Source organism: Talpa occidentalis, unplaced genomic scaffold (genome assembly GCF_014898055.3).
Source record: "Talpa occidentalis isolate TD23 unplaced genomic scaffold, MPIMG_talOcc4v2.1 talOcc4.9, whole genome shotgun sequence".
Taxonomy (NCBI): Eukaryota; Metazoa; Chordata; class Mammalia; order Eulipotyphla; family Talpidae; genus Talpa; species Talpa occidentalis.
The window spans coordinates 70,312,500-70,340,251 of NW_023605305.1; the positions used below are offsets into that span (position 1 = coordinate 70,312,500).

General features: G+C 49.1%; 2 protein-coding genes across 5 annotated transcripts; one reads left to right on the forward strand and one right to left on the reverse strand.

The window, feature by feature from the left end:
- HNRNPAB (heterogeneous nuclear ribonucleoprotein A/B) lies at positions 1 to 5,900 on the forward strand. Of its 2 annotated transcripts, XM_037501221.2 has the most exons (8): positions 1 to 222; positions 310 to 541; positions 1,273 to 1,441; positions 1,920 to 2,078; positions 2,252 to 2,383; positions 4,079 to 4,196; positions 4,875 to 5,015; positions 5,291 to 5,900. In XM_037501221.2, the coding sequence occupies exons 2-8, from the start codon at positions 333 to 335 to the stop codon at positions 5,359 to 5,361; spliced, it is 999 nt and encodes a 332-aa protein (XP_037357118.1). In that variant the 5' UTR covers positions 1 to 222; positions 310 to 332; the 3' UTR covers positions 5,362 to 5,900. The 2 variants fall into 2 exon arrangements, with proteins under 2 accessions (XP_037357118.1, XP_037357119.1); XM_037501222.2 differs by lacking the exon at positions 4,875 to 5,015 and having other exon boundaries at positions 21 to 222.
- Positions 2,782 to 27,752, reverse strand: PHYKPL (5-phosphohydroxy-L-lysine phospho-lyase). Of its 3 annotated transcripts, XM_054690812.1 has the most exons (12): positions 27,277 to 27,375; positions 26,325 to 26,443; positions 25,125 to 25,284; positions 23,476 to 23,550; positions 22,642 to 22,729; positions 22,449 to 22,565; positions 20,951 to 21,033; positions 20,521 to 20,746; positions 9,063 to 9,217; positions 8,585 to 8,674; positions 6,422 to 6,490; positions 2,782 to 3,688 (listed from the first exon to the last, which is right to left on the reverse strand). In XM_054690812.1, the coding sequence occupies exons 1-11, from the start codon at positions 27,333 to 27,335 to the stop codon at positions 6,463 to 6,465; spliced, it is 1,200 nt and encodes a 399-aa protein (XP_054546787.1). In that variant the 5' UTR covers positions 27,336 to 27,375; the 3' UTR covers positions 2,782 to 3,688; positions 6,422 to 6,462. The 3 variants fall into 3 exon arrangements, with proteins under 3 accessions (XP_054546787.1, XP_037357117.2, XP_054546786.1); XM_037501220.2 differs by lacking the exons at positions 2,782 to 3,688; positions 6,422 to 6,490; positions 27,277 to 27,375 and adding exons at positions 6,699 to 7,238; positions 27,722 to 27,752; XM_054690811.1 differs by lacking the exons at positions 2,782 to 3,688; positions 6,422 to 6,490 and adding an exon at positions 6,699 to 7,238.

The following is a 27,752-nucleotide window of genomic DNA, read 5'->3' on the forward strand; positions in this document are numbered from 1 at the left end:
GCGCCACGAGTCGGCATTGTCAGGCAGCGGCACCGCGCGGGCCCGAGCCAGCTTTTGGGTTAGTGGGTTCGGCGCGGCGGCCGAGGAGGAGGGCGCGAGGTCTCGGCGGCTCCGTCAGCGGGCGGAGGCGAGGCCCGACAGCGCGAGCGTGAGCGCGGCCAAGTCGCGGCGCCTTCCCGGCGGGTGGGGACGAGCGGGCCCCGCGGCGTCATCGGCGGCGAGGTGAGTGAGCGGCCGGGCCCGCGGGCGGCGGGCGGCCGCCGGGGCGGGAACCGTGCGGGCCTGACCGCATGTGGCCGCTCATTGCAGGAGCCGCCGCCTCCCGGCCTAGCATGTCGGAAGCGGGTGAAGAGCAGCCCATGGAGACTACGGGCGCCACCGAGAACGGGCACGAGGCCGCCCCCGAAGGCGAGTCACCGGCCGGGGCCGGCTCGGGGGCCGCGACGGGCGCTGGAGGCGGGAGTGCGGCGCCCCCGACGGGCAACCAGAACGGCGCCGAGGGCGACCAGATAAACGCCAGCAAGAACGAGGAAGACGCGGGGTAGGTGCGGCCGCAGGCCGACGGGGCCGCCGCCTTTGTTCCGGGGCCGCCTTTTGTTGGCGCCACGCGGCGGGGGGAGGGGCGGGTGGCCGGGGCCTGCTTGCGGCCCTCCGCCCGGCTCCGCGGCGCCCGCCAGCCGCCCGCGCTGGAGTTTGCAGGAGTTTGTTGCGGGGACTTTGGCGCCGCCCCGGGGCCGGTCGCGTGGGGCTGGGGGTGGCGGCCGGGAACGGCCCCGCGCTCGGACCCGGGCGGACCGGGTGTCAGGCGGCGCGGGGCTGCGTGGGCGGAGTTGGCGTGCACCCGGTCGCGCCCTCCCTCCTCCGCCTCCTGCCGAGGGCGGAGTCACGGGCTGAACGCGGTCTCGGCCCCCGGAAATCTCGAGTTCCTTGAGAACTCCGAGTTCGCGGAGGTGGTGAAGACTGCAGGGACCGTAGGCTTTTGATACGTGGTTTGCTAGGCAAACTGCTGCTATTAGTGTGCGCTCAGGTCTTAGACCCCTGGAGAGGTTACCTTTCCTTTTCCTCCAAGTCGTGGGCTGCAAAGTCTCATGAAGCTACTTGAATTTGGGAGGGTATTGGAGAGCTAACATCTTCCAAAGGTGGAACTCTTAGGACCTTTGTTCCCGATGGTGACTTTATTACTGTTTAGGGAAAGTTGGCCGGTGCCAGCCCTTCCAAAGCCACAGCTTTCTTACAAGACTTGTTGCCATGTGTCTCACCCTGTCATTTCAGAAAAATGTTCGTTGGTGGCCTGAGCTGGGATACCAGCAAAAAGGACCTAAAGGATTATTTTACCAAATTTGGAGAGGTCGTTGACTGTACAATAAAAATGGATCCCAACACTGGCCGGTCAAGAGGGTTTGGGTTTATCCTTTTCAAAGACGCAGCCAGTGTGGAGAAGGTAAGCCAGACTACTTTCTACCAGTGGTCTCTGTGCCTAAGAGGTGACATTCTTAGAACTTGATAAGTTTGTGTTCTGCATGTGGGGAGTTCTTTGGGAAAAGTAGAGGTTCGGAATTTTCCTGTTTTTGGAGGGATTATGAATACAGATTAATTGGAGTGAGGATGGGCTGGTGATAGTTCATATATGTTATCTCATTGTGTCTATTCTGGATACTGTTTTACTTAATCTAGGACTGCCTGCCCAGGAAGAGAGCCTACAGCATGGGGCCAAGGGCTGGGTGGGGGGTGGTTATTGGCATTTGCAAATACCAGCTCTATTTAAAGTTTGCAGAAAATTGGATTGATAGTTCAGGGTGGTGCAAGATTTGAAAGGTTTCTTTCTGTGTACCTGTGTTAGAGGTTGTGGATCCAAAAGAAGGGCTTTATTCCAGGGTGGTTCTGCTGAGTTAGAATCCAACTTCCTGCTGTTGCTATAGGTACTGGACCAGAAGGAGCACAGATTGGATGGCCGAGTCATTGACCCTAAAAAGGCCATGGCTATGAAGAAGGATCCGGTAAAGAAAATTTTTGTGGGGGGTCTGAATCCTGAAGCCACTGAGGAGAAGATTAGAGAATATTTTGGCGAGTTTGGGGAGGTGAGTGACCCTTCACCTGAGGTCCGTCTGGTCCTTGGCAGTTCTGACTGATTGGCGCCTTCAGCAAGGTTTCTTTTTCACCCTCTCAGGTTCTGGGTTTTTTCCTCTGTGGGTTCCTTTTAAGCCATAGGTAGGGGGTGGGCGCTGGTACTGAGCTTTTCCTGTGTTTACAGATCGAGGCCATTGAACTTCCAATGGATCCTAAGTCAAATAAGAGACGGGGTTTTGTCTTCATCACCTTCAAAGAAGAGGAACCTGTGAAAAAAGTTCTGGAGAAAAAGTTCCATACCATCAGTGGAAGCAAGGTAATGTCCTTGGCTCTGATGCCTGGCCAACTGGTGGAGAGCTGGCACTTGAAAGTGTGGGTTTGGGGTGGGGCTGCCTGCAAGAGCTCTCCAGCATAGCCTGTGTGATGCAGAGATTGTTGCTCTGATTAGGGGAAATGGCCCTATCCTTTCAGGAACTCCTTGCTTGGTAGGAATGACAGTAGATACAGATGTGAGGCAGGAGAGAGCGTAGTATGTTTGATCTGTTTTAGAGCATGTTTAACAGCCTCTTTGAGTCCTCACTTAAAGCTAGCGGTCACAGTGTCCTAGAATTAGAGCCCAAGGTGTATAAGGCCTGCAGTTAAGATTTCAGAAGATTCTAGAACTAATGTCATTTACTGATTGCTGTATTTGTCTTCTATGGACAATGTTGCATATTTTCCTGTCTCTGTTTGCCACAACATCTTTATTTCCAACTTCTTTGGGTACTTGTTTAATAAACCCACATCCAGACAGAGATCCTTCCCAAAGAACTCCCACAGCCCTGGGCAGTTTAAATCAAGGGGTGGTTTTGCTTTGAAGTGAGTAGAGCGAGAGGTTGGTATCTCCTCTCTGAACTCTAGAAGAAAGTAGTTCATGTAGATCACCAGGTGGCCAAGAGGCAGTTGGGAGTTGAGGGTGGGGCCATTGCAGGGTGTGGCAGACCCTGTCTGAGCAGGAGTGGCAGTCAGATAAGGTGGGATAGGTAGGGTGAGACTCCTGGAAGCCTCAGTCCTGCTGAGAATTAAGATTTGGATTCAGGGTAGGACCCTTTTTAATTTGGGGGGGGGGTAAGATGGTGATCTGTTGTTAACCTTAGTGTACACTTTGCTGTGCTATAACATGAAAAGGGCGCAGAGAGAGCCTATGGGGTAGTTTTGGTTAATCTGCTGGTAGTAGATCTTAGTGTGTGTCTGGCTGGCTGTAGTCAGCATTTTAATTCAACAAGAGAGAAAATGTTTTCTGTTTTTTTATAGGAGTAAGCCAGTATGTTTCACTGCAGTCCTTAATGGGGGTAGATAGCTGTTGAGGAATTTCTTGGAAAATACATTTCTGGTTTATAGAAGTAGGAGCTCTGGCAAGGTTCCTCAGCCTACACCCACTCATAGAAGGCAGATTTTTGAGCAAAAGAATAATTGATTCTGGACCCTGAGGGGACAGATAGCTGGCCCATCCCAACAGTGATCAGTGTTGAAAGAGGATGGGGTTGCAGCATGGCCCCAGGCAAGCCCTGCTTGGGCTGACTTGATGGAGGTCAGGGTCAGCAGAGGTGGATTTACTGGGTGGTGGGATGCTTCATTTCTTCTATAAAAGAAAAAAAAAAAAAGAGTTAGAAAGCCTCCTTATCCCATAAGGCTTTTTCATCCAGAAAACCATCTGATTCCCTTGTCCAGTAGGACAATGTAGCATCAGTCTTGCCACTTGGTGCGGTCTAAATACAATGGACTGGGTGTCATTGGTCGTCTTCCACTTTGACATGTCACCTGCCCACAGCAGAAAGGCCCTAGTGTGAGGCTTGTCCATCTAGGTTTCGGTTGTGCTGAGAGTTGCTAGCCTGATGTGACTTCCCACCCCAGCATATTTTGGTTTTGAAGTGATGGGCCAGATCTGCCATCTGAATGTTCATCAGTGAGGGTTGTTCATCAGTGAGGGTCTGTGCATGGTCCCTGACCCACTGTCCTCTTGACTTTTCAGTGTGAAATCAAGGTGGCCCAGCCCAAAGAGGTCTATCAGCAGCAGCAGTATGGTTCTGGGGGTCGCGGTAACCGCAACCGAGGAAACCGTGGCAGTGGTGGCGGTGGCGGAAGTGGAGGTGAGTAGAACCCAGATGAACATGGGTCTTGTTGCCCTGCCTGCATGGAGCTGCTCTGCCTGTCTTGGGGGCTCTCTGGCCCCTGGTGCTTGATGGATCAGGTGGGCAGGAGCCACAATGGTTCTCTTGGGCTGAGGTGCTGTTGCTGCTTGGAATGGAAGAGCCAGTTTCTTGTGTGGCTTGGGGTCATGGGGCAGAGGGGTCCTTTGCGCTACACGCTCAAGGTTGGGAGGTACAACGGGTTGTGCTTGGCTCTATGGCAGTCCTGAGTCTTGGTACACCCGTGGGTGGGGTGGGCACAATGTAGGGCTGTGCCAGGCGCTTTACCTCCTTTGGTCCCAGGCCCCTCTGACTCCAAAGCCTGAACTCCATCCTTATCAAGGCCAAGCTGCCAGGGAAAGGGGGTGGTGGTGATCAGGGTGATTCCAGTGAGTGAGCTGCTGCCTCGTTGGTCTGGAGCAAAGTTAGTGTTCTGTCCTATTCTGTCTGACCTCTGATCCCTTGCTCGGGTCTCAGGTACAGAGCTGGACCCAGGCCCTCTATACTATGATAGCAATTCCTTGATTTCTACCTCAGTTGCCATAGTAACCCCGCCACCCAAAGGGCAGGATTTCCTCCATCCTAGCTCCTGCGTGTGCTAAATGGTCCATGGGCCCCTGTGCCCTGCTCCCCCCACAGGTCAGAGTCAGAGTTGGAATCAGGGCTACGGCAACTACTGGAACCAGGGCTACGGCTACCAGCAGGGCTACGGGCCCGGCTATGGCGGCTACGACTACTCGCCCTATGGCTATTACGGCTACGGCCCCGGCTACGACTACAGTAAGTAGGAGAGAGGGAGGCCCCATCCGCTCACCCACCCGGGAGGCAGGACAGACAGCGCAGGGGCCATTGGCAGCAGGGGCTTTGGAGTCTGACAGGCTGGGCTTTGTGGCCTGGCTCGGTCACTGGAGCTATGAAATTTGACCTCTTGAGCTTACGGGTATCAGAAGGTGGGGAAAGTATCTTGGCTCCGACGAGGATGCATGTCAAGCGCCTGGCACAGGGGTAAATATTCAGTAAGTTGTAGCTGCTATCATCATTGTTCTTGTCCCTAGGTCAGGGTAGTACAAATTACGGGAAGAGCCAGCGACGCGGTGGCCACCAGAATAACTACAAGCCATACTGAGGCTTCTGCAGGAGTGCCCAGCTGACCGCACACGCTTTGTTTGGATATCAAGTGAACACAAACAATTATGTACCAAATTTAACTTGGCAAACTTTCTATGGCCTATCCCATGTGCATCTTATTTAAAATTTTCCCCTTGGAAATCACTCTCCTGTTTACTATTTCCAGAGCTCTAGTTTTAGGCAGCGTGTGGGTCTCAGTCCCGAGCGGCAATATGGGCTAATTTTAGTAACAGGTTACCCAGAACCAGATTGGAGGGTCTGCTTCCCGCTGCCGCTCTGCAGCCTGGACCTGTGGACCCTGGTTGTAAAGAGTAAAACTGTATCTTAGGAAACCAGTGTCACCTTTTTTTCACCATTTAATTTTATATTATTTGTGTCATACATTTCCTGTAATGGAAGTGTTAATTTTACTGTACTTTTTGGTACCTTTTGGGAATCTAATGTATTGTAAGGTATTTTACACGTGTCCTGATTTTGCCACGACCTGGATATTGAAGCTATCCAAGCTTTTGAAATAAAAATTTAAAAACCCCCAAACCTGGGTGAGTGTGGGGTATGCTATGAACAGGGGGTGTTAGGTGCCTCCGGGTGCTGGGGCCACCTCCTGCATCAAGCTTTTACTCAGCTTGGCCCGGTCGGGGCTGAACTGAGGCTGCTGATCATTTTGGAAAGCCCTCCAGTACCTTCCATGACCTTCTTGACTCTGCTCTGCCCAGGACTTTTAATTTTTTTAGAGAAAATGCTGGAGGTGTCAGGCAGCTATGCAGGAAGTAAACTGAGGGTTACTGTCCCCGGGGCAGTGTGACTATGGGGTGCTTGGGAAAACCTGATTTGGCCTAGGGAAATGAGATTGTTGATCCCAGCAAGGTGGGGCAATGTCATAGGGGCCATTCCTTGCGGTCCATTTGCAAGTATTTCTGATGGGGATGAGCCCTGGGGCTAGCTAGAGCCAGTATTGAACAAGCTGGCTTATGGGAGAGGGAAGCTTGAGTTGCAGAGGAGTAAAGAGCCATGTTGATGGCAAGGGTCTCAAGAGCAAGAGGCATAGGCCCACTCACCTAAAGGACCAGGGCTGCCTCCTGGCTCTAGCCTCAGCGTCTCACAACTTTTCACCTTTTCTTCCATGTCTGAAAAAAGATAATTAGATTTCAACCTTTTTGCCTCTGCTGAAGACCTCAAGCCCCCCTAGTTCTTTCCTCCCCCAGGCTCACTGAAAATTCATTCCTTTCCCCAAGCAGGTCTTGTGCCAACTCCAATTGTTAACAGGGACTGGGCCCCTCTTATCTCCAGTGAGCTGGGATGAGAGAGAGAGAGTGTGTGTGTGGGGGGGGGGGGCGGGCTTCTCTGATCTCTACCATGAGAAGGGGTTTGGCCTATTTAGGGCCCCCCCACTGAGCAGTCTGTTAGTGCACAGGCAAGTTGAATTGGGTTGACTTAAGCTTTCTCTGGGGGATTGGAAATGTGAAGAGCACTCATTTTGCATGTCAACAGTCCTGGATGCAAAACTCATTTTAGTAGCTAAAGATCCTACTTTCAAATATAGCCATGAGGGTCCTGCCACCTTTCAAGGGAGGGTTAAGAACACAGGGGTCTCCATACTCACAATACATTTGGGACTTACTTGACTTAGGAAGCTTTTCCCAGGTACAGGCAAGAACAGAAAGGAGGATTCTCTTCATTTGCTGCTCCCTACACTGTCCAGGGCATACTCTGGGTGGGCTCCAGAGATAAATGAACTACTTAACTGTCAGGATGTTATCCAGCTTTGCCACCACGTGTCTTGCGTTGTCCAGGCTGAAGCACATTGGGGGCTTAAACTTCAGCACGTTCTTCCCGGGGCCATCAGTGCTCAACAAAATAAAGTTCTCCTTCAGCCTGTAAGTACCACCAAGGACCCTTCACATGACCTTGGCCTCATGGTTGGAGCTTCAGCCACACTGCCCTCAAAGCCGATCATAGGCCAGTTCATACCAGGACACACCATTGTACCTCTCATGCCTACACAATCCTCTTGCGGCCCCAGCCTGAGGTGCCTAGTACCCGGTGCTAAGCCTGTTGCACCTGAGGTGGGGCCTTGCCTCATCTCGAGCCACATGGGGGCACCAATGTGGATAGTAAGGGTTCCTGCATTTCTCACTTAAGTCTGGCTCATGTGACACCTACGGTTTACTCTGGGTGGAAGATGCCTACCATTTGCACATGTAGAGCAGTAACTTCCCTGTCAACCTGATTCTGCACCTTACCCTTAGGTTATTTTGTAATCTCAGGTGGCACTAACCAGTTTTAATTTCAAGTTCTTTTTGGGAAGACTACCCTACTCACCATTATCATTGTCGGAGGCTCATTGGCACTTCAGGAAGTTACTTTGTCCTTGGGGTGGTGGTGGTGGGGCTTCTGATAAGACTTTACACACTAATGACCACACATGCCTCCCAATTTGGGGCATGTCCTTAGCTTGCCTTGTGCTCCCTTTCTGCCTGGCACTGGCCACTGCTAGAACAAGGTCTGGACTTTACATCCAGCTAGCTCTGCCACTGCCTAGCAGTGTGATTGGCGGGACATCTCCAGCTTGGTTTCTGTAAGTCCCTAGTGGATTACTGAGTCCGTGACTTGCAAGCTTTTGGAAAGGAGGGTGAGGTGGTGGCTGTGCCTAACTAGTAGAGGCCATGGAGACTGAGGGCCACTTAGGGTTAGTCTCAAATAACATGTCTGGGGTTTTTTTTTTTTTAAACTGAATTCAGAACAGTCCACTTTACAATCTGAGCAAGAATATATACATCTTAGAAGTTGAGGTAGAAGAGGAGGGGAGTAACAGGCGTTAGGAAAGAAGACAAAAAAGAAATCATGCCAGGAGGGGAAGGCCCCAAGGCTCGGGTCCTGCCAAGTGAGAATAAGCAAAACAGGAAAAGTGCTGGGGCATCTGAGTCTTGGCCACCCCTAAAACCCATTGCTTTGGGAATGGGGGTGGGGAGTGCTACATATAGACCCCAGTGAGGCTCTGGAGAAGTGCTTCTCTTAGGCAGCCTGGGTCTGATTGGTGCTGCTGGGGATCCAGGCCTGGTGGGCCATTTTCTCCATGTGCAGAGTGGTTGGGATGCACAATTAAGCTGTTCCCACCACCCCGTCCCCCCAGAGGCTCTGAAGCCCACCCCCTTTGGGCGCAATGCCTGGTAACAGCGAAAGGAGAGGTACTGCAAAGACATGTTTCAAGAAAAAAGTACCTGGATACCAAGTAGGCGGCCTCTTCAGTTGCTGGTGTTCTTGTTGCCTTGTCTTTAATCAGATCCACACCAACGAAGAGCCCAGCGCCCCTGGAACAGAAGGTGGCATCTCAGGCCAGGCCTGAGGACCATAGTCCTTGGTCTTAGCCAAACACCCATTGAAAAGTTCACTGGGAATTGTTACCTCGGCCTCCTAGGGAGGCTGAGAGTAGTAGGGACCCCTGGAGGGTGGGAAACAGTTTCAGAAAGTAACTGTGATGAGGAAGTGGAGGAGGGGGGCCGTTGAAAGTTAAGTTTGAAGGCTGGCTTTTGCCCTTTCTGGAGCAATTATCTTGGCGCTGTCACAGTGCAGTGTTTCAGTTCCTCCGTGGAGATAAAAACTCCCGCCAATGAGGGGGTGAGGAGGTGAAGGAAGATACCACTCCAGAGCCCAGCAGGTGCTGGGTTGGCAGTGGTGACTGTTGGCTCAGAGCCTCACCTGATGTCCCCGATGATGGGATGTTTGGCTTTCTGCTGCCCGAGGAGCTTCATCAGGAAGCTGCCGACACAGGCAGCGTGAGCCTGCAGCTGCTCCTTCTCCAGGACGTCCAAGACAGCGAGGCCCACAGCACAGGACACTGGGTTCCCCCCGAACTGAGCCAGGGGACAAGGCATGTCAGGTGCCCAGCAGAGCATCCCCAGGGAGGGTGAAGGCAGCAAGTGCCACACATCCTAGGGGCACTTTAAGAGCATTGGCCTGAACCCTTCAGTGCTCAGCTGTAAATGGGGATCCCCTGAGGCCCTGTGGGCTGTCCTGCTTTTCCAGGTGCTACTGTGACTGTAATCCACGTTAGGAATTCCAGGGGCCACAAAGAGAGCTGGAGAGAGGGTGTGCTGTGCATTCCCGCAACTGGTGTATTGTCAAGTAATTTAGGGCCCATGGTACAGAGTCATAGCATCAGACTGGTTTCTACCACCCCCTTCAAGGAGGGTCAAGAGCAGCATGCCAAAGCCACACCCAAGAAAAGCCACTGATTCACACAGTTCATGGCTCAACTTTCTGAGCCTGTGGCACATTTTAGGGTGCATGCAGCTTTGGATTCATTTTGCTTAGCTTGTGTGGCATGTTAAAAGGTTTATTTTTTTGAACATTTTTAAATGACAGGTTTATTAGCAAAAGGAGAAAGGAAAAAAGACTGCTGCATAGTCACAGGTGGGCAGGGAGGAGAGCTGCCCATTATAAGTTTTGGATTAGGTGCTAACATTTTAAAATAAGAGAATCCACACGAAACCATATTTCTCACAAACCCAGCTTATCTGGCCGCTTGGGCTTGGGCTGTGCCCACAAGGCACTCTCAATGCTTTGACTCATTTGCCCTTACCTGGCCCTGCCGGTGTCCATAGGGGAACCTGTGTTTAGAGTCACCATCAAGGGTGGCTCTTGTAGACCTTTTTAACTGTTTTTTAAAAAATCAATTTTACTGAAGTATAATACAATCAGCTGCATATTTTAAAAATGTCATTCAAAAGCAGCAGTGGACCTGCTTTTGTCACTATATAATTTTGCCTCTTCCAGACTGTCATATAAATGGAATCACAGAATATGGGCCTTTTGGTGCCTGGCTTCTGCTCAGCATGTTTTGGAAATGTATCAATATTGTGTATTTCAGTAGTTTTATTGCTGCATAGTATTCCATTGTATGGGCATACCACAGATTCACCCAGTCTCCTGTTGATGGAACCTTGGGTTATTTTGATTTTTGGCTGTGATGAATAAAGCACTTACGAACATTTATTGACAAGTCTTTTCGTAACCATACATTCTCATTTGGTGTGGAACTACTGGGTTGTATGATAAAAGTATGGCTAACTTTTGTGAAACTGCTTTCTGTGAGACTGCTTTCCAAAGTGGTAGAGACATTACAAACACACCATTAGATTATGAAATTCCAATTCCACACTCTCAAAAACATTTGGAATTGTGAGTCTTTTTAATTGCAGCCATTATAATGGGTGAGTACTGGCATCCTGTAGACCATCTTGAAAATCTCATACCTGAGATCACACGACGCTTCCTAGGTGTTTCTACTATAAGACAGCTTTCTGATATGTCCAAAATAAATTGTGTGTGATGGACACAGGCTGGTTTGAGGCTGCTTATTGTTTACTATCAATAACTGTGAACTCCTTAAAATGTGAGTATCTACCTACTAATAACATCTTTGGTTTAGAATCATGACTTAGCCAAGATGCCAAACAAGCATAATAGAAAGGTCTTCCCTCAAGATGACTCCAGAGGAACAAAAGAAAGGAAATGAAAAAAAGCATTATCCTGGGAATCTAGAAAGCCATGCATATGCATAGGGCTATGCTCATGCCCAGTGCTATGTACATATTTAGGAAAGGCCCAGAAAACCCTGAGCTCTCACCATTGGCTACCTTGAAGCTCTGAAGAAGGAGGAAGTAAGGGTTGAGATGGAGGTGTAAACCATGTGGCTGAGAGTTGAAGGCATGCCCCAACGTGCACCCAGTACCCCTTGTCAAAGGCTGAGAGATTTCTCACTTCCAGACAGTTGAGATTTCTGTCTAATCATCAGATGACCACTAAGCAACTAGGCTAATACAGTGACACATGACAAAGAACACAAGATTTTACAGAATTAGTTCAGAAAAAAAAAACAATACAAATAGGCAACAACAACAATAAACCATGGGGAGGGAATATGATTTCTAAAGTTGCCACATTATTTATCTACTTATTAGTTTTTATTTATTTTCGTGTAGAGGGTGAGAGGATACACCAGAGCCAGAGTAGGGAGCAGAACAGGTGGCTCTACTGAAATATACTGCTGAGGGGAACAGCGGGCAAGACAGGAGCAGTGTGCTGTGCAATGTGGGTAGCTCCCTGGCTGGAGATTGAACTCAGGCTGAAGTGGTGATAGTGCTGAGACTTAACTCCTAGGCCACCAGGGAGGTCCATTATATTATTTAAATTGTACAATTTTTAAAAAAAGATTTATTTATGGATACAAGAGCTGGGGTACAGGCCAGAGGTGTGGAGGTGAGAGGATTCACCAGAGACAGCAGGGAACAGAATAGGCAGAGTGACTGAAATACACTGCTGAGGGGAGCAGCAGGTGAGACAGGAGAGGTCGGCTGCGCCATGTGGGTAGCTCCCTGGCCGGTGATCGAACTCGTGCTGTAGTGGCCGTGGATAGCTTCATAGGTTGCGTCTTAACCCCCTGCACCACCAGGGAGGCCCCTAAATTGTACAATTTTCAACAGAAAATTATGCAATGTACAGAGAAAGGAGAAACTATGGTCCATATATAGGGGTGGAGTGTGGGAGAAGCAATCCCCAAGGAAACCCTATCTAAAGTCCTTACATAAGGATTTAAATCAGCTGTTATAAATATGTCAAAAGAACTAAAGGAAACCATATCATCTAAAGAACTAAAAAGCAAATTATGAAAATGATGTATCACCTAATACAGAATATCAAACAAGAGACAGAAATGATAAAAACCAAATAGAAATTCTGGAGTTAAAAGTAGAACTATAATGAAAAAATCACTAGAGGAGGCTTTACTCCAGATTTGGGCAGGCAGAGGAAGAATGAGCAAAACTTGAAGATACGTCATTGAGAAAAGAAAACAAAAAACTGAACACAGCGTCAGAGGTCTGTGGGGCACAACAGTGGATGTGAACATATACCAAATGGGAGTCCCAGAAAAAGGGGAGAAAGAATAGAAGAAACAATGATCAAAACTTCCCAAATTTGGGCCTCCCCGGTGGCGCAGCGGTTGAGCATTGGGTTGTGAAGCTGCCCGCGGCCTCTGCGGCGCCGGTTCGATCCCCAGCTGCTCCCCGGCCACCGGAGGAGGATCCCACGTGGCGCGCAGACCTCTCCTGCCGCCCGCTGCTCCCCTCAGCAGTGTGCTTCGGTCCTTCTGCCTGCTCTGCTCCCCGCTCTGGCTCTGGTGAATTCTCTCACCCTCCCGCGCTTCTGACTGTACCCAGTGCATGTATAAACAAACAAATAAAATAAATAAAAAAAAAAAAAAAAAAAAAAAAACTTCCCAAATTTGATTTAGCGAAAAAAATCCAAGAACAATTTACATATCCAATTGGCTCAATGAACTCCAATAGAATAAACTAATGAGTTCCATACCTAGACTTAACAAGCCATCAAAAGACAGGAAGGTGGGTGAAATGCGTGAAGGTGATCAAAGATACAAACTTCTAGTTATTAAAAAAATAAGACACAGGGCCTCCCCGGTGGCGCAGCGGTTGAGCGCTGGGTTGCGAAGCTGCCCGCAGCCTCTGCAGGGCCAGTTCGATCCCCGGCTGCTCCCCGGCCACTGGAGGAGGGTCCCGCATGGCGCGCAGACCTCTCCTGCCGCCCGCTGCTCCCCTCAGCAGTGTACTTCGGTCCTTCTGCCTGCTCTGCTCCCCGCTCTGGCTCTGGTGAATTCTCTCACCCTCCCGCGCTTCTGACTGTACTCAGTGCTTGTATAAATAAATAAATCTTAAAAAAAAAAAAAAGACACGGGTGAAATGTACAGCATGGGGACTATTGTCAGTAACAACTATCATGTACATTGCTGAGAGCAGGCCTTAAAAATTCTTATTACAAGAAAAAAAATAACTAGTGATGGATGTAAGACTTATTGTAGTGATCAGTTCACAATACACAAGCATTTCTCACTTTTTGGGACTCACGTCCTGATTTCAAAACATTGCAAAGCTGTAACAGTCTAGACTGCCCAGGGGCCTCCCTGGTGGCTTAAGGGTTAAGCCTCAGTGCTATCACTATTCATGCCGGAGTTCAATCTCCAGCCAGGGAGCTAAACCCACATGGCGCGCAGACCTCTCCTGTCTCACCCACTGCTCCCCTCAGCAGTGTACTTCAGTCAGTCTGCCTGTTCTGTTCTCCTCTCTGTCTCTGGTGAATCCTCTCAATCCCTGCACCTCTGGCCTGCACCCCCATTCTTCTATGCAAAAATAAATAATATCTTAATAAAATAGACTGTGCAGCTGAGGAAAGATCAACTAATCAATGGAACAAAATCAAGAGTACACAAAATGCATACATTTATGATCAATTGATTCTTGAAAAGGGTGCCAAGACCACTCAATAAGAGAACATTTTTCAGCAAATGGTATTGGGACAACAGGATAGCCATGTGCAAAAGACTCCAGTTACCTTACCTGCTACTTCATACCTGACACAAAAAGGGGTTAAAATGGATCAAAGACCTTAATGTAAGAGCTAAAACTGTATAATTTTAGAAGAAAACAAAATGAAATCTTCATGTTGTTTGATCAGGCAATGGTTAGATATGAGTCCAAAGCACAAATAACCAAAGAAAAATAAACTGAACTTTATCAAAATTAAAAACTTGTGCTTCAACGAAACATTGGCAATGTTCACAACATCAGTGATACACATGTTTTTGAATACTCAACCTCTATGGCAAGGAAAATAAACAATTGGGATGATCTCATTAAAAAGCTTTTACATAGTGAAAGAAAATATAAATAGATTAAAAGGACTGCTGAATGGGAGAAAATATTTACACATTACATGACTGACAAGGAGCTAATACCCAAGATTTTAATTTTTTTAAGATTTATTTTATTTATGCATACAAGAGCTGGGGTGTAGGTCAGAGGTGGGAGGTGAGGTTGGGGGATTCACCAGAGACAGAGTGGGGAGCAGAACAGGCAGATGTACTGAAATAGTCTGCTGAGGGGAACAGCGGGCGAGACAGGAGAGGTCTGCTGTGCCATGTGGGTCACCTCCTTGGCCAGGGATCGAACTGCTGATAGCTTCATAGTGCTGCGATTTAACCCCTTGCCACACCAGGGAGGCCCTAAACCCCATGATTTATAAAAAACAACCCAATTAATAAATGGGCAGCATATCTGGCCAATTCACCAAAGAGGATATCCAAAAGGCCAATAGATATGGAAAAATGTTGATCTTTATTTTTAATAAGGGAGATGCAGGTTAAAACCACAATGAGATATACCATTGAGAATGGCACATATTAAAAAAAAAACAACAAAAACAACAACAACCAGGAAGTGCTGGAGAGGAAGTGGAGAAAAAAGAACCACACAATACTGTGGGTAGGAATGTAAACTGGTGTAACCATTCTGGAAATCGATCTGGATTAAAAAACAAAAAATGGTGTATGGCTCAGCAATCCCACTCTTGGACATCTGTCCAAATATTGAAACTCTCCACTCAAAAAACTACATGCTCTAGTGTTTACTGCAGTTAGGACATGGAGGCCACCTAAGTGCTGATTGACAGAGGACTGGTTCAAGAAATATCCACACAATGAAATACTGTTCAGGCATAAGGAAAGATGAAATGCAGCCATTTACAGCAAAATGGAAGGAGTTGAAGGGAATTACGTGTAGTTAAGCAATGACAGACAAATATTGTCTGTCTTTGTCAGAATGACAAAGACAAATATTGGACATTTACATAACGGACAATTTGGCAAAGTGAAACACTTAAAAAACAAGTGGCCATAGGGCCTCCCTGGTGGCGCAGGCAGTTGAGCGCCGCACCGTGAAGCTGTCCGCAGCCTCTGCAGTGTGGGCTTGATCCTGGCCGGCCAGCGAGAATTCCACATGGCGCGGCAGATCTCTCCTGTCTCGCCCGCTGCTCTCCTCAGCAGACTATTTCAGTACATCTGCCTGTCCTGTTCCCTACTCTGTCTCTGGTGAATCCTCTCACCCCCCGCACCTCTGGCCTGTACCCCAGTTCTTGTGTGCATAAATAAATAAATAAATCTTTGAAAAAAAAAAAAAAAGAAGTGAAGGAGAGGGGAGAGAAAAACAGTCAAAGGGCTATATGGGGTGGTGGTGGGAAAAACAAACTTCAGGGCCTCCTTGGTGGTGCAGGGGTTACAGACAGTGCTGTCAAGCTATGGCCAGCCACTGCAGCACCAGTTAGATGAGTTCGATCCCTGGCTGGCCAGGGAGCCACCCCCATGGCGCTGCAGACCTCTCCTGTCTTGCCTGCTGCTCTCTTCAGCAGTGTGTTTCAGTGGATCTGCCTGTTCCTCTCCCTACTCTTTTTGGTGAATCCTCTCTCCCTCTGCACCTCTGGCTTACATCCCAGTTCTTGTATGTATAAATAAATCAATCTTTAAAGACATCGAGAAAGTGAAAAGACAATCCAGATAGAATGGAGGAAAATATTTACAAATTATGTATTTGAGAAGGATCTGGTATTTAAGACATAAAGAATTCTTACAATTTCACACTAAAAATATAATCCAATTTAAAAAAATGGGTAAATGATTTGAATGGACATTTCTCCAAAGAATACAACCCAGTGGTCAACAGCAGATGAAAAGAAGCTTAACATCCATCATTAGCCATGAGGGAAATGCAAATTAAAAATGAGATGCAACTTCACACTCACTAGGATGGCTGTGAGGACAGAAATTAACAGGTACTGGAGAGAATATAGCGAAATTGGAATCCTTATATATTGCTGGTGGGCATGGGTTGGTCTTGGAAACAGCTATTTGGAAACAGTCTGTCATTCCTCAAAAGGTCAAACAGAGTTGCCACATGACCCCGCAATTCCACTAATAGGTATATTCTCAATAGAACTGAAAATCTATTATAAAAACATATATACACACACACAGCCATGTACACAAATGTTCACTGCAGCATTATTTGTAATAGCCAAGATGTGGAAACAATCCAAATTTTCATTCATTGAAGAATGGATAAATAAAACAGGATATATTCATGAGTAAAATATTACCCATAAAAAGGAATTAAGTGCTGCTTCATGCCATAACATGAACAAACTTTGAAAATATAGTATGTGGGCCTCCCTGGTGGCACAAGGGGTTAAGCACAGTACTGTGAAGCTGCTTGCAGCCTCTACAGCATGAGTTCGATCCCCAGCCAGGGAGATACCCACATGGTGCAGGAGACCTCTCTTGTCTTGCTTGCTGCTCCCCTCAGCAGTGTATTTGAGTCAGTCCACCTGTTCTGTTCCCCACTCTGTCTCTGGTGAATCCCCTCACCTCCCACACCTCTGGCCCGTACCCCAGTTCTTGTATACATAAATAAATAAATCTTAAAAAAAAAGAGAAAGCATTATACTATGTGATAGAAGTTGGATACAAAAGGTCATGTCTTGAAGGATTCCATTTATATGAAATGGCAAGACAGGCAAATCTGTGGAGACAGAAAGCTAAATGCCAGGGCCTGCACAGAGGTCAGCGTGGAGCCGCTGCTAGTGGGTGTAGGGTTTGCTTTTTGGTGATGCAAATGTTCTGGAATTACAACAGCAGTGATGGTTATACAACTTGTTTGAGTATACTAAAAATGACTGAATTGTACTTGAATTTGAATCCACTGAACTGGTATTGGAAAGAGTAAATTTTATGGCATATGAAGTTCATAACTAAAACACAATCAGTGACTTCAGTTTTTTCAATAGCAACACTGCGTACAAAGCAACAATGGAATATACTTTTGAAGGTATTGAAGGAAATAGGGGCCTCCCTGGTGGCACAAGGAGTTAAGACGCAACCTATGAAGCTATATGCAGCCACTGCAGTACTAGTTCAATCCCCAGCCAGGGAGGTGACCCACATGGCACAGCAGACCTCTCCTGTCTCACCCGCTGCTCCCCTCAGCAGTGTATTTCAGTAGATCTGCCTGTTCTGTTCCCTGCTCTGTCTCTGGTGAATCCTTTCACCCCACACCTCTGGCTTATACCCCAGTTCTTGTACACATAAATAAATCTTAAAAGAAAAATAAAGTTATTGAAGAAAATAACATAGATTTTATATTAAGCTAAAATATTTAAACATGAGAGTGCAATATAATTATTTGTAGGCATACAAGATCTTAGAAAGTTTGCCACGTGAAAACTGGTATTGAAAATAATTTGGGGTGAAGTATTTGTAAGATCCTTAAAACAGGAAGGACTAAAAGAGACAGAAGAGTATGAGAAACCGAAATGATAATGAAGATGTTAGTTACATTAATTAATTATTATTTTTAAAGATTTCATTTATTTTTGTTTAGAAGACCGGGCAGGGGGTGAGAAGATTCACCAGAGACAGAGTGGGGAGCAGAACAGGCAAATTTACTGAAAGATACTACTAAGGGGAGCAGCAGGCAAAACAGGCGAGGTCTGCTGCGCCATGTGGTTTAGCTCCCTGGCTGGTGGAACTCAGACCACCACGGTGGGCTGTTGTGGTGGTAGTGGTGAGACTTAAACCCTAGGCCATCACAGAGGGCCAGATGTTAGTTACATTTAAATTGTCTAAAGTCATCACTTTAAAGTCAAATATAACAGATATAGGTAGAAAATAACAACTTCTACATAAAAACAGGTTAAAAGAAATACACAAAACATGAGCACACACAAAGTCTGAGGGTAGAAAAATACATTATAAGGAATATTTTAGCCAAAAGAAAGCTGGAATAGGTTTGTAAAAGCAGATAAAATAAAATTTAAGACACAAATCATTATTAGGAATGGAAAATCTTATTTCACGTGATGAAAGATCGAATTCCACGAAAATTGGACAGTCACATGCAAAAGAATGAAACTGAACCACTGTCTTACACTATACGAAAATGTTAACTCAAAATGGATTAAAGACCTGAATGTAAGACTTGGAACCATAAGATTCCTAGAAGAAAACACAGGTGGTAAGCTCCTTGATATCAACTTGGCAATAATTTTCTTTGATTTGATATGAAAGGCAAAGGCAACAAAAGCAAAAATAAACAAGCAGGGATATATCAAACTAAAAAAAAACTTCGACACAGCAAAGGAAAACATCAACAACAAAAAAAGGATCAACCAAGTGGGAGAAAATATTTGCAAATCATGTGTCTGATAAGGGGCTAATATCCAAAATATTTAAAGAATTCCTACAACTCAACAATAACAATAAAAACAAATCCAGATCATATGATTAAAAAATGGGCAAAGGATCTGAATAGACACTTTTCTAAAGACATATGAATGTCCAACAGGTACATGAAAGGTGCTCAACATTAGTCATTGGGAAAATACAAATAAAACCCACAGCATGATCACCTTGCAGCCTGAGAGTGGCTATCTTCAAAACAAGAAATAAGCACAGGCAAGGGTGTGGGACAAAGGGAACCCTCATGCCCTGTTGGTAGGAATGCACACTGACCACAGCCCCTATGGAAAACAGCATGGAGTTTGTCAAAATTAAAAAAAATAAACAAACCAACCATATGATCCAGCAATTTTACTTTGAGTATTTTCCAAATGAAATGAAAACACTAACTCAAAAAGATGTATATGCACTCCCATGTCCACTGCAGCATTATTTATAGCAGCCAAGACCCGGGAACAACTTAAGTGTGCACTGTTGGGTGAAGGAATAAAGGAAAAGTGTATACATGTACACATGTGCACACAATGGAATATTATTCAGTCATAAAAAGAAAGGAATGTCGTCATTTGTGACAACATGCCTAAATATCTTGTCAGAGAAAGACAAATATCATATGATCTCACTTATGTGTAGAATCTAAAACAAACAAAAACCTGGACTCTATAAATATGGAGAACCCACTGGTGATTGCTAGAGACTGGATGTGATAGGATAGAGGTGGGGCCAAAATGAGTGAAGGTGGTCAAAAGGCACAAACTTGCAGTTATAAAGAAGTCAGCTCTGGGGGAGTAACATACAACTAGAATAATTAATGAACATGGGAGTCAGAGTGATGGTTACCTGGGGTGGGAGGACAGCCAAATGGATAGGTTATTGTCAAGGTCCTAACTTTCATTTGGGATGATGGTTTCTTAGATGCTTAAAATATTGGTGAAATCGATGAGGGCTTTGCAGGGACACAGAAGGAGTCGTTCTGAACCAAGGATGGAACAATCTAACTATGCGCACTTCAAGAGTGATAAAGCAACAAGAATTAGCATCCTGCTTCATCAGGCTGTTTGTCTTTCACCTAATACAACACACTCCATGCTCCTCACAGGAATAATTCCTCCTTATCCTCTAGAACTAGCTCCCAGGACTTAGCCTCCACAGCGTGTCCTGCACCCCTCCTCTACCTCCTGCCTGGTATCCCGTCTTCAGCTGTGAACACGCTAAACTGGCTCAGCCCTTTTCCATGCTACTGTGGCCATGTCTATAAGGCTGCCTTCCCTGAAAGTGAACCTGTCCAGGACAGAGGCTCTGTCACCTGAGCCTAGCGTGACAGGTCGCTGAGGCACAGCCTTCACCCCTTATGACCTTCTCGGCCAAATCTTGGCCACCTTGCAAATCCTGACATGTTCCAGTCCCCAGTTCAAGCTGGCTCTTTTTTGGGAAGTCCCAGTGAGTTCTGCCCCACAAAACTCTGTTCCTTCCTTTTCTTCCCCACACCCAGATTTAGACCTCCCCCTCTCCTGCGTGGAACAGTCTGTCTTCCAGTTCTTTCTCCATACTAATTGCTGGAGGTCCTTCCCAAATGTGTTTCAGGTCTTGTCACTCCAGATTAAAGCCCTTCCATGGTTCCTCACTGCACTCAGGAGCAGTCCAGACCCTCAGCTCTTTACAGAGACGCCCCCGGTGACCACATTGCTCCCCTCACCCACCCATTCAACATGCCAACACAGGGACCCTCACTTAGGGAAGCCCTCAGCTCTATGCCCAGGACAGGGAGCCATGCCTCCTCTGGCTCTTTGGAGTCAGCACCCAGCACAGTGGGCAGCTTCTGCTGGGAGGGAGAAGGGGAAGTTTGTGTTCTTTCTACATATTTCATAAGACATGATTTCTTGTGGCAGCTTTTGGATTAGTGCTACTTTCGGAAGAGGCTTTGTTTTTTTTTCCCTCTGACCTGCTGCACCCCACCCTGGACAGCACCTTAGGAGTCTGTGGGGGCTCAGTGCTCCCAGCTTCGGAGGCTTCACTCACCGTGTTGAAGTACTCGACGCCAGTGGCTTCAAATGCTTTTGCCACAGCTTGGGTTGTGGCCACGCAGGCAACAGGGTGACCATTGCCAATGGACTTGCCCATGGTGACAATGTCTGGGACAAAGTCGTTCCCCTGCAGCTGGAAGGCCCAGAAGTGCTTGCCCACTCTGCCAAAGCCCACTTGAATCTCGTCCGCAACAAAGAGCCCTCCGGCCCTGCGGATGTGCCTGTGCAGAGGACAGACAGCTGACGGAGAATGGCAGTGAGGGATTAGCCCCGGAGTCTGGACTGAATCCTCACTCTGCCGAAGGAAGGTGGGCCCACTATTTCTTCAGGGGCAAACAGGTTAGGCTGAGGTTGGAATTTGGAACATAGGTTGGGAAGCCCCTCCAGTCCTGCTTTCCCTGGGGCATCCTCTCCCACCTACTCACTTTGCCACTTCTGGGAAGTAGCCTGCAGGGGGAATGATCTGCCCGCCCACACTGGGCAGAGACTCAGCGAAGAAGGCGGCAATCTGTGGATGAGATGGGACAGATGGGATGTCGGGAACACCATGGTGGGGGTGCTGAGTGGCAAGTGTTCTGCCAGTGCTGCCTCAGAACTGGTGCCAAACAGGATGAGTCACTGCCATCGCTTTGGCCTCTCTCTGGCTCACATAGCATCTGAAGTCTGTGACTCAGTTTTCTTTCAGGCCTCAAACCAGATCTCACCACCTGGATCCCTCCAGACCCCTTGTACTTAGCAGGCCTCAGATGGGCCCAGTGTTTTTTTTCCCCCCCCCAAGTCTGTTCCTTCCCTGTCCCTCCATCTGGTGACCTGCACCACTCCTGTGCCTTCTTCCTAGGACAGAAATCTGGCTCCTGCTTCTATCAGCACAGCATTGGACCCCACTCTGTAACATCTCTGTACCCCCTTCCCTCCACCCAACACTGCTGCATCCACCTTCAGCCTCGGCCACCTGCAGAGGCCATCTAGCCTTTCAGTCCACGCTCCACTGCCTGCCAGGGTGACGCCTGCATCCAAACGGCTGGTCACTGTCCCGCTAAAACTCTTCAAGGATGCTTTTCATTTACGGCTGTGACTTCCAAGCTGAGTTCTGCCTTGGGGCTACTTCAGAGGCCACTACTGCCACAAGGGGAGGGTGATAGGGTAGGAAACGGTCCCCCACCCCTGCTGCCACCAGAGCAGTCTTATGTAAGGAAGGTTGGTAAGTGCTGCTGAAAAACATAGGCCAAGCTGCCCTTGTCTGACTTGGCCGACCTCATCAGCCTTGGAAGCCTGCCTGTCTACGATATCCTGGCCACCAGTCCCTCAGGAAGGCCTTCTGGGGGCCTCACACCAAAAGCTTATTGCCTTCCCTCTATTGTCACCATGGCCGCTGCTCTCCCAGGGTTCACACGGCACCTGTCTGCTGTTCCCCATCTCCCCTGCATGCTCTGGGTCCAACCTCACATCACCTGCCCTCATTTGAGTGCACCCCCTGGTCTTTCTACCCTCCCTCTGAAAACCCTTGAGAGGCTCCCATGATCGGAGGGACGTCAGCACAGCACCAGCTGTTCTCAGCACACAGGTCCTGCCTGCTGGGAGGTTCATCCCCTGCAAGCTCGGCCTGACCCACACACAGCGGCTCCTCACCTCAATGCGGGCCGCACCCATGTGGTATGTCCTTCCTTTTGCACTCCCCACCCCACCCCACCTGTGGTGGCTAACTCCTACTCTCCTATGACTGAAATCAGGCAGCACCTCCTCCACAGCCCCTCCTTCACAGCCACACCCTCACAGTCTGGGCCTGGGATCCCTGCCGTGCTCAGGACATAGCCCCTTACTGGCTTCCCAAGGAGGAGGGGGCTGCCTAGCATTAGCACTGGGTGGCAACAGAGGAAGTGACAGTTACTGTTCGCTGGACTGGACACGTGTGGATGCAGTTACCTTCCTGCCCTTCTCCTGCACACTGCTGACCATGCGTTTCACCTCGTTGGCATAGGCCATAGCTGGATTGGGGTGGTCCTCCTGGTAGGGACCCCGGTAGGTGTCTGGGAGGGGTGCCTGAAGGGAGAGACAGCATTTGTCACAAAGGCTGGGGGGCGGGCACCGACCTGTTGCTCACTTGGGCAGTGCATACCACATGGACCCACTCCTTTTGGCCATCCAGGTCCCGGAACTTGTAGGGACTGATGTCGATCAGGGAGCTCAGGTGACCGTGATAAGCACTGGGGAGGAGAAAGGGGCTGGGTTCAGGCCAGGGCTGCATATTCCCTGCCTGGCCCAGATGACAGCCTCCTCACCTCAGGAGGCACACTGGGAAGATCAGCTTTTCTGACACAGCTCCCAAGTCTGAGGTACTCAAATCTGGGAGCTCCCAAATCTAGGGCTGGGGACTCACATGGTGGCTAGTCATTCACCCTCTCTGGGTTAGTTCTCTCTTCTCTCCTTCAGGGTTGTAATGGATTTTTTAAATTGAAGTAACACTAGCTTATTATAATGTTATATAGCTCTACAGACTCACGTCAACATCTGTGTACTTTATGCTTGTCACCAGAGTCTAGCTGCCATGATCACTATACAGTCAACCCCTTTGACCCAAGCTTTCTGAATCGTACTTGGCATATGCTCTAGCCCCTGGGCCTGGGTCTTGTGCAGAGCAGATGCTCAATATGTGGGAGCTATAGTGGGGAGAGTTTTAATATCAAAAAATGTTGTGGGGCCAACTCTCAATCCTTACAAAGCATTTCTGTTCCCTATATGCTGCTCTCCCAGAAGGCAGGACCAGGGGAAAGGGACCCTTGGTATATGTGGGGTGCCTCAGTGGCCAGTCCACTGCCTCATGCTTCCCTCAGCAGTCCAGGCCCCTCCACCCTCCTGTCTAGTGCATCCAAGGTCAGAGCCTCACAGATCTCCAACACATGGTGGGCCCAAGCTTCTGGAGGAGCTAAGTTGGTGAGGGGCACTCACTTACTGGTCTAATACCACCACATCCCAGTGTCCTGTGTACCGGCGGGCCAGCCTCAGGGCCAGGTCATTGGCTTCTGATCTACAACAGAGAAGGTGAGCACTGCAGGGATGGCCACCCAAGGGACTCCTCTCCTGGCTACCTGCTTCCCACAGAGAAACCCAAAAGGAAGGAGGGGCCCTCCTAGCAGCAAGAACGTTCTCTGGAGACTATACGTTAGTCATTCAAATCCATGTAGTAAGTATTTATCAAATGCCTCCTCTGCGCTAAGGGCTGGGGAAAGCATAGTGAGTAAAACAGGCAAGTCCTGACCTTCTAGTGTGTGCCATGAAAGCCAAAAAACAAAGCAAAGACATCACTGGGATAATGGAAACGGGGTGCCAAAAGAGGACCAGACGAGTTCTACTATGGGTAATGGGGTGTCATGGGCTGAATTGTGCCCCCAAAATTCAAATGTTGAAGCTCCAACCCTCCAGTACCTCAGAATGGGACTGTGAAGACAGAGCCTTCAAAGATATGAGTTAAAATGGGCCCCAATCCAATCATATTGATGTCCTGATAACAAGGGGAGTTTGGGACACAGAGAGGGACACCGGGGGTGTGTATGCACAGAGGAAAGGCTGTGTGGAGACACAGTAAGAAGTTGGCCACCTGTAAACCAAGGAGAGAGTCCTCAAAGAAACCAAACCTGTGGGCACCTTGGCTGTCCAGCCTCCAGAACGATGAGGAAATACATTTCTGTTGTTTGACCTCTACAATCCCAATGCCACAACCTATGATTTGTTGAAGTGTTCTCTCCGGGTTCTGTGAACTAGCATCCTTGCCATTTCTGTCTCCACTGCTATTCCTAATATGAGCTACCACCACCTGTCACCTGGCTGAACTGGCCCCTAGGGTGTGCATGCCTGCCCTGCTGACTCACTTGCTTGATTAAAATCTTCCGATGATAAAAACAGATTCCTCACTTGGCAGATAAGATTCTGTGTGATGGACACTGTCTCCCTCTCCAGTGTGGGTTTGCACCGTCTCTCCAGCTTTGCTGGCTTCTTTTGGTTCCTCACATGTGCTGGGGTGCCATGCTGCAGGACCTTTGCACAGGCTGTTTTGTGTGGTGACCAACCTTGACAAGAACAATTCCGACGGACAGGGCAGCATCCTTCTTTACTCCTCATTTAGTTATCTCCTAGAGAGCTCATGGTCTAATGCCATGTTTTTAAGGAAGCCCTCCCTCACCCTCACAGAGCATGCCAGTCCGTGCTACTGCTTCTGTGCTTCATTACACCCTATACATCCCCCCCAGACAAAGGCCCCTTTTAGTAATCTTGTATTTCTTCGAAAAATGACTTCATGTTTCTGTCCTTACTCAACCAGCTGAGGGTAGGGATTTTGGCTGTAGCCCCCAGCCAGGTGCTTTTGTGTACATAAAGCAGAAATAAAGCAACAGGCTGTCTCAGGGAGGGAGTTAATGGCATTCCTTACTAAAAGGCCAGGGAACTAGATCCAACAGAGTAAGCACTAGGGTCTACAGCAAGTTTGCACAGTCACCTAGCCCAGCGAGGGCTGCCTCTCTAGAGTAAACACTCATTTGGCTACATTATACTACACCCACATCTTCGTCTCAGTTCTTGTGATGGGGCTGGCCGCAGTCCACTTACCCAGAATTGAGGAAATAAAACACACAGAGCTTCTCTGGCAGGGTCTTGGACAGCCTCTGTGCGTAATCCACGATGTTGTCGTGTAGGAATCGGCAGTTGGTGTTGAGCTCTTGGTTCTGATCATGTGCTGCTTGGACCACGAGAGGGTGGCAGTGCCCAACTGGAAGAGGCCCCCCTCCATCACACATTAGCTCTGCTCAGCCAGTCCCACCCTGCCTCCCCCTGGCCCCATCTGTGAACCTGGAGGGAGAGGTGGAGAGGAAAGGGAATCTGAAGATGGGGGTAGGGAAAAGAGATGCTGGTTCTAGAAAGGGAGATCTAGAAAAGAGATTTTGGCAGAAGGCAAAAGCTCTCTGGTAGAAATCCTAGGTAGAAAACCCATTTTTTTTTAAAGGAAGTTTCATAAGGCCTTTCCCTTGAGAGAAACAGGGTCGGGGGGAGAGGGGATGGCATGGGATTTGGGGTACAGAGCACTTGTTGATGGGTTTAATTCACTAATCAGGGATGCCTGTGGTAATGTTGCTCACACTGGCCGATCAATGGGTCGGTATGATGACAACAGCGAACATTTATTAAGACACTATATGCCAAGCACATTCAAAGCAAGATACACAAATTAACTCACTACTCACTTAATCCTCCAAAATACTTTGAGGTGCATACCTAGTATTATATCTGTTTTGCAGATGCACAGAGAATTAAGTAACTTGCCCAAGATCACAAAGTCCCTAAAGTGGGGTGAGGAGGGGCAAGGATATGAACCTAGCCAGGATTAGAGTTCCTGCTTTTAACCTCCAAATTGCCTGCTGAGTCATGAAATCCCTTTTTTTCAGCTCTGGTGGGCCCCATCTGGATAACTGAATTCCTGCTTTAGTTCCTTCGTCTGGCATGTGAGACGGCACTGGGGCTTGACCCTTGGCTTTTGCCTATGGTCCTGCTCTGTTGCTGGTCATGGCTGGGAACTGGACCCCAGATTTCCAAGTCTTGCCCAATTTTTTGACTTCTGCCCAATTTAGCATAGTTACCACTTAGAAACATCTAACGCTACACCCAAAAGACTGGGCCTCTTCTGCACACAGATGCTGGTTCAGCCCCACCCAAGTTGTCTCCACAGCTCTGCAACCTAAGGATCACCCTTGGACCAGGTTCCCAGACTTGGGGCTCTTCTCCTGCCCCACCAGACTGGGACATGATACTGACCGTGAGCCACATTGTTGATGCAATCGATGTATTCTTTCCCCTGTTCATCATACATGTACTGCCCTTGGCCCCGGACAATCTTAATAGGATCCTCAGGAAAAAAGAGTCTGCAGGAGGAGCTGTGGGGACAGGCAAGGAGTAGACAGCCACAACTGAAGACTTAAGGGAGAAGGCCTTCCCCACCCTTTCTGGAAAGGACAAAAGCTTGAAGGGCAAGATAGTGCTTCCCTGCCTCACCCTCCCATTCCACAGGCGACTGGAGAGGAGGAAAAGGATAGGGCAAGAAAACCGCTAAAACGTAAGTAATTTTAGCCTAATTTCCATATGTGGACACATTGGTCCCTTGGGTGGGGGGTGAGGGGGGGCGAGTAGGGGCAAGGTGACCAAGCCAGACCCACTGGCTTAGGGGGGGCTCCCTAAGGCAGTGTCTCTTTGCTGGGATGGGTGTGAGGGAGGGCACCCCTATTAGCTGGGGACTTTTAGCCCTAAATGGCCCTTGCCAGCCAGGTGGACCTGCTGCTACGTGAGACCCACGGTCCAGCCAGCTGCGGCCTCACGTGCCCCTTGTACGGAGACCCCTCCTCACAGGTCAAGGGCGGGCTTTCTCTAAGGTTGCCTGTGAAACGACCCCCAACCCCACCCTGAAATGAACTTTCGGTTCCTTCCAGGGTCATTCTCGGGCCAAGTCCAGGCCTTGCTGGCGGGTCGCCACTGGGCGAGGTGCTCCGGACTGCGGGGGCAAAGGCTGCCAAGAGCTCGAGAGCAGCTGCTTGCGAGCAGGCTGGCGGCCCAGCGAGGACGCGGTGGGGGAAGCGGCCGGGCTGACCAGGGCTCTGCCGGGTCGGCGCGGGGGCGGCGGAGGACCTGGGGCCGGGGAGGTCGGGCGGGGCTGGAGTCTGCTGGCTCCGCGTTGGCCGTGCGTGGGCGCGCCGCCTCGCCACCGTCTCGGTACCTGAGCAGCCGCTGCCTCAGGGCCAGAGTCTCGGCCTTGGAGCGCCGATCCGCGGCCATGGTGTCTGGCAGTCGCGCGGGGGAACTCAGCGCCGAGAGGTCTCCCGCGCTGGCTCGGCCTCCCAGGCCCCGCCCCGTCCAGGCCCCGCCCCGTCCAGGCCCCGCCCCGTCCAGGCCCCGCCCAGGCCCCGCCCCGCCCAGGCCCCGCCCCGCCCAGGCCCCGCCCCGCCCAGGCCCCGCCCCAGTGCGCCTTGGCTCTGCCCCCCGCAGATCGCTCCGCTGGTCCGGTGTCCCAGTGGTTTATTTCACTTTTGGGATCTCATTCATTCCGCGGACCAGGCTGACGCCTTCCCCACCACCGCTTAGGTCTTTGGGAATCTCTGCCCGGGAGTCGGGTTTGTGCTCGCCTCGCCGAATGCTGCCGTAGCCCTGCTCCCCAGACGCACCTCATGCCTCGCGCTCCTTTTCCCGCGGATC

Excerpts from the sequence above, each read along its gene's own strand:
- PHYKPL (XM_054690811.1), bottom strand. The coding sequence starts at position 27,335 with ATGGCCGCGGATCGGCGCTCCAAGGCCGAGACTCTGGCCCTGAGGCAG. Across the intron at positions 22,566-22,641 it reads AAAAGGAGTGGGTCCATGTG|GCACCCCTCCCAGACACCTA; the intron begins GTATGCACTGCC and ends CTCTCCCTTCAG. Across the intron at positions 7,239-8,584 it reads GCCGCCTACTTGGTATCCAG|GCTGAAGGAGAACTTTATTT; the intron begins GTACTTTTTTCT and ends TGGTACTTACAG.
- HNRNPAB (XM_037501221.2), top strand. The coding sequence starts at position 333 with ATGTCGGAAGCGGGTGAAGAGCAGCCCATGGAGACTACGGGCGCCACC. Across the intron at positions 2,384-4,078 it reads ATACCATCAGTGGAAGCAAG|TGTGAAATCAAGGTGGCCCA; the intron begins GTAATGTCCTTG and ends TTGACTTTTCAG. Across the intron at positions 4,197-4,874 it reads TGGCGGTGGCGGAAGTGGAG|GTCAGAGTCAGAGTTGGAAT; the intron begins GTGAGTAGAACC and ends CTCCCCCCACAG.